We start from the raw sequence: 10,820 nt of genomic DNA, 5'->3' as shown, positions 1-10,820 counted from the left end.
CCTTCCACACGGCCGGGGGCGCGCGCGCGGGACGGACCCTCCGCGGCCGCCGTAGCGCCGCTTCCGCCCACGGGCCCGCGGAGCTCGCTGGGGGCGGCCAATCGGAGCGCGGCAGCGAGAGGGAGCGGGCCAATGGGAGGGCGCGCTGAGGGCGAGGGGCGGGGTTAGGGGCGGGGCCTGAGGCGCGGGCGGGACGCGCGGTCCCGGTGCCCGGGCTGGGCCATGTGCGCGGGCCCGGTCCCGAACCGGCCCCGAACCGGCTCCGAACGGGTCCCGAATGGCCCATAACAAGCCTCGAACGGCCCCGGACCGGCTCCGAACGGGCCTCGAAGGGCTCCGGAACCGATCTCGAATGTCCCCAAATGGGCCCCGAACCAACCCTAGACCATCCCCGAACGGGCCCCGAATGGTCCCGAACCGAGCCCGAGTGGCCCCGAACCGAGCCCGAATGGCCCCGAACGGCCCCGAACGAGCCGTAGACCAGCCCCGAACCATTCCCGAATGGCCCCGAACCGTTCCCGAATAGTCCCGAACGGACCCGAATGGCCCCGAACCGGACCCGAATGGCCCCGAACGGACCCGAATGGCCCCGAACGGCCCGAATGGCCCCGAAGCGGCCCGCGCTGCCCCCTCGGCTCCCCGGCTGCCCTCAGGGCGCTCGGGCAGAGCCCACGGGCCCTTCTCGCCCCTCACACACGAAGTGTTGAGGGAGGACGGCGCACAGCGTGTCAAAATGGTTCAAAATTTAAAAATAAACCTCTGTGTTTTACTAGGAAATACATGGTGCGAGCTCTCCTCACAGAGTGGGGAGACAAAACAATTCCTGCTCTAGCTGGGGACCAAGGACAAATGATCCAAATCTCAGGCCAAGAGCCTGTGATTCCATTGACGCCCAAATGACGTGGAATGAAGAGATAAAAACAAGGATGGGATTATATGGGCTGGAGATGTAATTAGACAATTAACTCCAATATGCAAATGGAGCAGAACTTATAAAAGTGAGAGACCCCGTGACTAGTTGTGCATTTTGTGACCATTTTGGGTCCATCTTGGGTCCATTTTGTGGCCATTTGAGTTCATGTTTGGTCCATTTTTTGCCCATTTGGGTTCATCTTGGAATCATTTTGTGACCGTTTGGGTCCATCTTGGGTTCATTTTTTGACCACTTGGGTCCATCTTTGATCCATTTTGTGACCATTTTGGGTTCATCTTGGAATCATTTTGTGACCATTTGGGTTCATGTTGGGTCCATTTTGTGACCATTTGGTCACCTTGAGTCCATTTTGTGACCATTTGGGTTCATTTTGTGACCATTTTGGGTTGTGCTGCCCAAGGTGAATCTTTGATGCCTCGTAACAAATCCCTGCTTTACCCTTTAGCTCTGTCCAGTCCCTGCTCCAGCTCAGCCTTCCCGAGGCCTCAGGAGAGCTGGGGATGCTGGAGCTCATTCCAGCTGCTCCTGGAAGGGTTTGGGGTCCCCAAAGACCCCCCCAGTGCCACCCCAGCACCTTCCACCACCCCAGGCTGCTCCAGGGATCCAGGGGCAGCCACGGCTTCTCTGGGAATCCCATCCCAGCCAGGAATTCCTTCTCAAAATCCCGTCCTCTGCCACTGGGATGCCATTCCCTGTGTCCTGGCACTCCAAAGCTCCTCTCCAGTTCTCCTTTATTTTCTCCTTTATTTTCTGCACCAAAAAAAGCAGAAAGGAGATAAAAACAAGGAAAGCCAGAGAATTTAGGATTTGACAAGGGACAGGGGTTTCCCCCCAGAGCACATTGTCACAGGGAGAGAGGAAGTTTTCAGCCAGGCTGACCATGAGTTATTCATTTACAGAAGTTAATTTTCTTCTAAAATGCAGCAGAGTTAAGAGGTTTTGTGTTTTTCCCAGCTCCAAAAACAACCAAAACCAACAAAAAAAAAACCCAAAAAAAAAATCCCAAAAATAACCAAAAACAAAACAAAACAAAAAAAAACAAAACAACAAAACAAAACAAAAAAAAAACAAAAAAAAAAAAACAAACCAAAACCTGAAAGGGACCAGGCACAAAAGAGAAAGAAAGGAGGAAAAGAAACAAAAATTCCTCCAGAATCAGCTTCTTTCAAAATAATTAAACCCCTCTGAAGCAAAAGCCTGGACATTTTCCCTTTTATTTTTCCCTGTGGAACGCATCAGGCAGCATTTCCACATTATCAGAGCTGCTTTTCCCAGGGGAATGCCCGAGCCAGGAACATCCAGAGCTCTGGATGAGGAGCCCCCCAGGCTTTTCCCCGTGCCCACCCCTCATTTCTGCCACCCCTCTTTACCCTGGAGTCCCTTTTCCCCCAGCAAACCCCAGAACAAAGAGGAAAATCCAGCAAAACCCTCCCGGGCTCCTCCTGTGGAGTCACAGGTGGGAGCTTTGCCAGCATCTCCAGCTCAATCCCAATTTTTGGGACAGCTCCAGCACCTGGCTGTGCTCAGCTCGCTCCCAAATCCAGCCAGGAGCTCCCGTGGGGATGGAAAAAAATCTCCTTTGGGAAAAATCTCCACCGCTCCACATCCTCCCCTGGATCTGCCTCCACTCCCCACCAGCACCCCCCAAAATTTTGGCACTTGGGAAAAAAATGCAGGAGCTGAACCGCGCCCCCCCCCCCAAAAAAAAGCAGCACAGAGAGGGGCAGCACCCAAAAATCAACCCCAAGCTCCTAAAGCTGCATCACGGGGGTGGCAGCAGTGACAATCAACCTTTTTTTAATTTTAGGGGGATAAGAAATTTCCTACTTCGTGCAACTCCCATTTTGTTCTGCTCCCACTGCCGGGTGTTTGCAATTCAACGTGGGCTTGTTCCTATCTTAGACAGCATCAGCCAGGGGGAAAAATATAGGACAGACAAGAGGGATGGAATAAAAATCAAGCAGGGGAATGAGGCAGGAAAAAAAAAGACAAAAAGCTCTTGTGCAAAGAGATTTTAGGAAAGCGGCTCCTGTGTAAACAGCTCCCATTTTAACGGGGAAGAGGCAGCAGAAAAGGGAAAATAAACATATTTAATTGGGGATTTCTGGTGAATGTTAATCAGGTGGCAGCCCTTGGAAAATGGATTTTGCAATTTCTGAGGCAAGGACAGAGTCGTGACGGGATACAGAGCCCCCGGTTCTGGGAAAACACAGGACAGCCCAGGCAGGGAGAGCAGAGAATCTCAAACTCATCCCAACCCTCCCTGCGTGGCTCTTGGCTGGAGAGGGGGCCAGGAGGGAATGGGAAGCACAGGGAGAAGCCAGAACATTCTGCAGCAGCTCATCCCAGCCCGCCAGGGCCCTGCTCCAGCACATGGAGCTGTGTCTTGGTTTGAACAGCCAGGTGTGTGCTAAGGAGGGCAGGAGCCTCCCCTGAAATGGAAAATGCAAACCTCCTTCCTCCTAATTCTTGTCATTTTGAAATTAAGGGGCTCTCAGGCAAAGATATGGGAGCAGGAATAACAGTTCTTTATTATCCTGAGCTGGAAGGGGATTTGTGGATGTCTTGGTTTGAACAGACAGGTTCTGCTCAGGAAGGCAGGAGCCTCCCCTGGAATGGAAAACGTAAACCCCCTCCCTCCTATTTGTTATAATTTTGAAATTAAGGGGGTCTCAGGCAAAGATATGAGAGCAGGAATAACAGTTCTTTATTAAGGGAAGAAAATAAAAATAAAATAATGCAGTAAAACAAACCAACCCTGCCAGAGTGAGAGCAGTCCCTGCCCCCGTGTGTGTCAGGGGGTGGCACAGCCCCATCCCATGGGGGCTCAGCCCTCCTGCAGTGCCAGCTGTGCTGCTGCTGCAGCAGGGATCCTGCACAAGGGGGGAGTTTTCCTCTGCAGCTCCAGGGCTGCTGCAGATGGGCCTGGGCTCCCTCTGGCAATGCAGGGCAGCAGAAAGCTGCTCCTCTGGCAATGCAGTGGGCAAAGGCTGCTGTGCTGTCCCAAAGCTCAGATTGGATCCAGGTAGGAATGCTTGGCTCCTCCCCTGGGCGCAGCATCTCCCCATGGGATGCTGGAATTGGATCAGCCCTGCAGGGACACTCACTGGCAATGGACAGCAGATAATTAATAATTAATAATTAATGGCCCGTTAACAGAAGATTTACACCTTTTGTCACCCAGGGCCAGGAGCTGGCCCAGCTGGTGGCTGGAGGAGCTCTCAGTTGTCCCTCTCTGATTTTCAGGTCCCATTCCCACAAAGGCCTTTCCCTGATCCTCTAGGAAAACTCAAATTGTCAAAAACTCTGATTTTCTCCCCGTTCAAGTGAAGTTCTGCTGCTGAACCACTGCGAGCAGCAGAAACTCCTCCAAGAACTGCATTTCCCCACAATAAAAATGAAACCTGGAAGGGAGGTTTAATATCATTAATAAAAATCCAGTTCTGACTTTATTAGGGAAAAAGAAAAAAATGAAAGGAAGAACGCCCTAATGCTGTGATCCATCTTAGGGCTGTATTTCCAAAGGGGGTTTAAAGCAGGATTTGCAGTGGCCCCTGGCTCATGCTGCAGGATGAGCAGCCAGCACGAGCTCCACGTGGGCAGCCCGGGGATGTCACCGCTGTCACTCGTGCTGCGGGGCGGCAGGGATGGCTCTGCTGCTCCTGCTTTCCCCACAGCCCCAGCTGCAAATTTAGCAACAGCGCCTGAGCTCCTCTGTGTGCTCTCCCACGTCCTGCCCCGCTCTGGCTCCGGCTGCCTGCGTGGAGTTCTTCAAAAGCTCTGCTTAGCAACCTGGCAGCCCTGGCTGCGGCGCCAGGCAGCCGCTCCTGCCACCCCAACTCCTGCAATGCCCTCCTGCCACCCCAACTCCTGCAATCCTGCTCCTGCCATTCCCTTCCTGCCATCCCAACTCCTGCCATCCCCTCCTGCCATTCCTGCTCCTGCCATCCCAACTCCTGCAATGCCCTCCTGCCATTCCTGCTCCTGCTGTTCCCTTCCTGCCATCCCAACTCCTGCCATTCCCTTCCTGCCATCCTGGTCCTGCCATCCCAAATCCTGCCATCCTGCTCCTACTCCTGCCATTCCCACTCCTTTCCATTCCCCTCCTGCTATTCCCACTTCTCCCATTCCCACTCCTGCCATTCCATCCCCACTCCTTCCCATTCCCACTCCTCCCATTCCCACTCCTTCCCATTTCCCTCCTGCCACTCCTGGCCCTGCCATTCCCACTCTTCCCATTCCCGATTCTGCCGTTCCCTTCCTGCTCCTGCTATCCTGGTCCTGCCATTCGTCCTGCCATTCTCCTCCTGCCATTCCAACTCCTTCCCATTCCTGGTCCTTCCATCCCCAATCCTTCCCATTCCCACTCTTCCCATTCCTCTCCTCCCATTCCCGCTCTTCTCATTCCCCCTCCTGCCATCCCAGTCCTGCCGATTCCCACTCTTCCCATTCCCCCTTCCTGCCTGCCACCGGGATCCCTGCAAATACACCAGAGAAGGGCCTTGGATTGAGGATGAACCCCAAACCTTCTCACCCCAGAACCTGGGAGCTCTGCCAGCCCCGCGCTGCCGGCGGCGGGGAGCGGAGGGAGGCAGGACAGGGCAGGCCCGGGAGGAGCAGGGAGAGCATCTGGAGCCAGGCAGGGCAGCAAAGGGGGCAGATAAAAGCACGAGACAGGCGTGAGTCAGGCTGGCACGGGGCCTGGGCACAGAGCCGTGCAGCAAAGGGGGCACAGGGACTGGGCACAGAGCCCCACGGCAAAGGGGGCACAGAGAGCTGAGCCAGGCTGGGCACAGGGACTGGGCACGGAGCCCCACGGCAAAGGGGGCACAGACAGAACTGAGCCAGGCTAGGCACAGAGCCCCACGGGAAAGGGGGCACAGAGAGCTGAGCTAAGCTGAGCACAGAGCCCCATGGCAAAGGGGGCACAGAGCGAGCTCTGAGCCAGGCTGGGCACACAGGGCCTGGGCACAGAGCCCCATGGCAAAGGGGGCACGGAGAGCTGAGCCAGGCTGGCACAGAGCCCCATGGCAAAGGGGGCACAGAGTGAGCTCCGAGCCAGGCAAAGCCTCTGGAACAACAGGCAGCCCAAAATAGGCCCGGGCAGAGCCGGGTGCTGGTCCTGCAGCATCACCCCCAGCTGGGCTGCGCTCCTCCTGGCACCTGGCACAGCTGGCACACCTGGTCACATCTGGCACACCTGGTCACACCTCTCCAACCTCTGCTGTCCCAACCTGTCCGGCCTCTGCTGTCCCAAGCTGCCCTCCAGAGGCCATGGAGAAGAGCTGAGCTGATTTCCTCGCCGTGCTTTGGGGACAACCCAGCTCCCCTCCGCAGAGCAGCTCAAGGGCAGCACGTGGTGCTGTGCCCTGCCAGGGCATCGGGGCATCAGCGGGAGGGCACGAGCCCAGCCCGGCTCAGAGCCTGCAGGCACGAGAAACCAGCCTGAGACAGGCTGGCACAGCCACGTGGAGAGGGCACTGGGCCCTGCTGCAGCTCCTGACGCTGAGCTGTGTTTGAACAAGCGCCTCCTTCCCTCCCAGATGTTTGCAGAAGCTCGGGGAGTTGGCACCGCAGCGGGAGCTGGACTTTAATTAACCCCAAGGCAAACAGGAGGAGGACGTCAGCAGCCCTGAGCTGCTCTGCTCCCCTGGCAGGAGCTCCCAGCTCCTCACGCGTCCGTGTATCCCCTTGGAAATGTCCTTCTGGGGTGGAAGGGGCTTGGCTGGTGCTGCTGGCTGTTCTCCTGGTGGCTTTGAGGCTCCACAAAATCCATCTGCTGTCCCTCTCACCTTGTCAAGCACCCAGAGGACACCACAGTGGCCAGGGCCCGCCAGGTGGGAAACCACCAGCACAAAAATAAAAGGAGATTTAGGGACAAAACAACCACGCTGGAAAGTGTCAATATCTGCTGCAGCCCCCACAGCTCAGAGCCCCATCTGTGGTGGTGTTCACAGGGGTCCCAGGACAAGGGAAGAGATGAGAATCTTGACTCCATGTTTCAGAAGGCTGATTTATTGTTTTATAATATATATTATATTAAAAGTAAATGATATATTAAAACCAAACCACTGCCAGAATGAGGGCAGGAGCTGTCCCCCTGTGTGTCAGGGGTGGCACAGCCCCATCCCATGGGGGCTCAGCCCTCCTGCAGTGCCAGCTGTGCTGCTGCTGCAGCAGGGATCCTGCACAAGGGGGAGTTTTCCTCTGCAGCTCCAGGGCTGCTGCAGATGGGCCTGGGCTCCCTCTGGCAATGCAGTGGGCAAAGGCTGTTCTGGTATCCCAAAATCTCAGATTGGATCCAGGTAGGAATGCTTGGCTCCTCCCCTGGGCGCAGCATCTCCCCATGGGATGCTGGAATTGGATCAGCCCTGCAGGGACACTCAGTGGCCATGGACAGCAGATAATTAATAATTAATGGCCCATTAACAGCAGATGCCTCCCTGAGGGAGGATTGGTTGTGGAAGAGATAAAAAACCTGCCCAGTGAGCAGCAGATAGCTGCCCACCTGTGACAGGTGACAATGGAACACACCGAGCGCTGGCCGTCAGGACGTGCTGCCCCCGCAGGGCTGGCCCCGGTGGATCCTCAGGTGCTTGCCCAGGTGGTCACTGCGGGCAAACTTCTTCTGACAGGCCGAGCACTGGTAGGGCTTGAGGCCGGAGTGGGAGCGCTTGTGGCGGGAGAGCTCGTCCGAGCGGGAGAACCTGCAGGAGGGGGAGAAATGCACATTGTGTGGTTGGCTCTCTGCACATATGAAAAGGAATACTGTATGCATTCTGTTGGAGAGTTGTGCTGTATTAATTTATAGTACTGTATTAATATTTTTTATGTTGTTAATTTTTCATTTATTTATTTAGATTTTTATTTATTATATATTTTATATTTATATTTTATATTTATATTTTATAATTATATATAATTTATTTTTCTATATTCATAATTTATATATATTTATACATAGTTATGTATTTATTTCTATTTATTTATTACATACTTATATATTTTTCTTTTTATATACTCATAATTAATATATATTCATATACATTGTATTTATTTTAATATAAATTTTTATATAATTAATTTTTATACATTAATAAACTAGATATTTTTCATAGATTTATTTTATTTTTAATTATTTATCTTTATATATGATATATTTATCTATTTATATACATGACTTATTTTTAGATTTATAATTTTTATATATTTTCATATATTTATCTTATTGACATTTCTTTATTTTTATATATTATATATTTATAGATTTATATACATAATTTTTATAGATTTATAACTTATATATATTTATTTGTATATATTTATATAGATTACATATTTATCTTATTTATAGATTATATATTTATGTATTTAAATACTTATTATATATATGTATAATTTATATATATTTATATATTTATTATTTTGCTTGATTGATTTAATGCTTTTTTATTTTTAAATTTTTTGCATTTTGTTGTAAATGTGCCCTCTGTACCCCCAGGGCACAGGAGAGTGCCCCCTCCCCGCTGTTTGGGGCTGGCCGGGTTCCCTCAGTGTCCCTCAGAGACACCGGAACATCCCTGCACACCCGGAGCTGTCACAGACACGTTTTGTGAAAAATCCTTTCCTTAGGATTTTTCCTCCTGAGAAGCTGAGAGGCCTCAGGAACAAAATGTGAACATTGATTATCTACTGCTGTGGAATGCAACAGGTGCATCTGTGATTGGTTGTTTCTAATTAATGGCCAATCACAGCCCAGCTGGCTCAGACTCTGTCCGAGACACAAACCTTTGTTATTATTCCTTCTTTTTCTATTCTTAGCCAGTCTTCTGATGAAACCATTTCTTCTATTCTTTTAGAATAGTTTTAATATAATATATATCATAAAATAATAAAACAGCCTTCTGAAGCATGGAGTCAGCTCCTCGTCTCTTCCCTCATCCTGGGACCCCTGTGAGCACGGTCACCCCGAGCCCGCGCTCACCTCCAGCCGCAGTCGGGCCAGGCACAGGTGTAGGGCTTCTCCCCGGTGTGCCGGCGGACATGAGCCTTCAGGTGGGAGCTCTTGGAATAAACCTTCCCGCAGCCCGGGTGCGAGCAGCGGTGCAGGCGGAGCAGGGCAGGGGGGCCCTGCTGGCCCCCGGGCACTGCCTCAGCCCCCCGCACGTGCCCCGGGCCCGTGGTGGCCGGCAGAGGGGCAATCCTGACGTATTTCTGGTCCACGATGGTGCCGGGGGGCTGCAGCTGAGGGAGGACGGGCAGGTTGGGGCTCTGCAGGCTGATCAGCAGCTGGGCCACACTGATACCCCCAGGGTGTGCTGGGGGCGTGATGCTGTCCATAGGGAGAGGATGGAGCTGCAGGACAACAGGGGTGCTGCCAGCAGCCAGTGCCTGGTCACCAGCGGCCACCACAGGGTCACCAATAGCTACCACAGGGTCACCAGCGGCCATCACCTGGTCACCAGTAACCACCTGGTCACCAGTAACCACCACATGGTCACCAGTAACCACCACATGGTCACCAGTAACTACCTGGTCACCAGTAACCACCACATGGTCACCAGGAACCACCACAGGGTCACCAGCAGCCAGCACAGGGTCACCACTAGCTACCACATGGTCACCAGTAACCACCTGGTCACCAGTGGTCACCACCTGGTCACCAATAGCTACCACATGGTCACCAGTAACCACCACCTGGTCACCAGTAACCACCACAGGGTCACCAGCGGCCATCACATGGTCATCAGTAACCACCACAGGGTCACCAGTAACCACCTGGTCACCAATAGCTACCACATGGTCACCAGTAACCACCACCTGGTCACCAGTGGTCACCACCTGGTCACCAGTGGCCACCACAGGGTCACCAGCAGCCACCACAGGGTCACCAGGAGCCACCACAGGGTCACCAGGAGCTACCACCTGGTCACCAGGAGCTACCACCTGGTCACCAGCTGTCCCCACAGCGTTTGGGACATGTCCTGCTCCTCCCTCGTGTGCTCTGGGGACGGGCTGTGCCCCAGAGCCGAGCTCAGCTTTGCTCTCCACCTTCCACCCCGTGGCGTGAGGCTCTCCTGCCCCGTCCCTGGGGAGCTCTGCCTTCTCCCTGAGGAACTCCTCGATCTCCTCCAGCGTGGGGATGAAGTCCTGCGAGGGGCTGAAGTCCGGCAGCCTGAGCTGAGCCTCGCTGAGCTGGGCTTTGTGGGGCTCCTCCTTGGCACCCTCTGGGTGTCCCCACGTCCCGTCACCGCCGTGTCCTGGCAGAAGGGACGGTGGCATCCTGCTCTGCAGGGCGCTGGCCAGGCTCTGGAGCAGGGGAGGGCTGGGCAGGGAGGGCAGCAGGTCCTGGCAGCTCACAGAGACCATTTGGTGCCTCCCCACACGCAGCTCTTGGCTCAGGAGCCGCTGGGAGAGCTCAGCTGGGGAATTCTTCGTTCATCTGCAAGGGAACAGCACCGAGGTTATTTCTGAGAGGAATGACAAATTTGTCTTTCCAAACAAGCTGTGGGGCTGCTGGTGGTGGATAAAACCAGCTCTGGGAGATAAAAGAAACAAGGGGAAGGATTCCACTGATTGATGAATGGGAAAACAGAGATTTGATTTTACAAATAAACTTTTTAGGTTTGCTGATAAATGAAATTAGACATTGAAAGATGGAAGAAGCAATGGGGAGGGAAAAACCCCTAAATTCTGTAAGAATTAAAAATGAAAAGGGAGGGTTGTACATTAGAGGGAAGTTTCTGGTATCAGGTGTTTTGGGAAGTCTGTAGCTCTCAATACCTCAGAAATGGGGAAAGAGAGAAGGGAAATGTGGGAAATTGGGATACAAAGGAGGCTGCGTCCTCCAAAAATTCGGGAGATCCCAGGGGAATGCCCCATGGCC

At 53.0% G+C, this 10,820-nt stretch overlaps 1 protein-coding gene across 1 annotated transcript; it reads right to left on the bottom strand.

Moving 5' to 3' along the window:
• Positions 1–7,481: 7,481 nt before the first annotated feature.
• Positions 7,482–10,303, bottom strand: LOC115913504 (Kruppel-like factor 18). Its single transcript, XM_030965549.1, has 2 exons — positions 8,919–10,303; positions 7,482–7,641 (listed from the first exon to the last, which is right to left on the bottom strand). Exons 1-2 carry the CDS (start codon positions 10,301–10,303, stop codon positions 7,482–7,484), a joined length of 1,545 nt encoding a protein of 514 aa, XP_030821409.1.
• Positions 10,304–10,820: the final 517 nt, after the last annotated feature.

Source organism: Camarhynchus parvulus, chromosome 26 (genome assembly GCF_901933205.1).
Source record: "Camarhynchus parvulus chromosome 26, STF_HiC, whole genome shotgun sequence".
NCBI classification, from domain to species: Eukaryota; Metazoa; Chordata; class Aves; order Passeriformes; family Thraupidae; genus Camarhynchus; species Camarhynchus parvulus.
The sequence above is the reverse complement of the archived record's forward strand: the minus strand, read 5'-3'. Positions and strand labels throughout refer to the sequence as shown.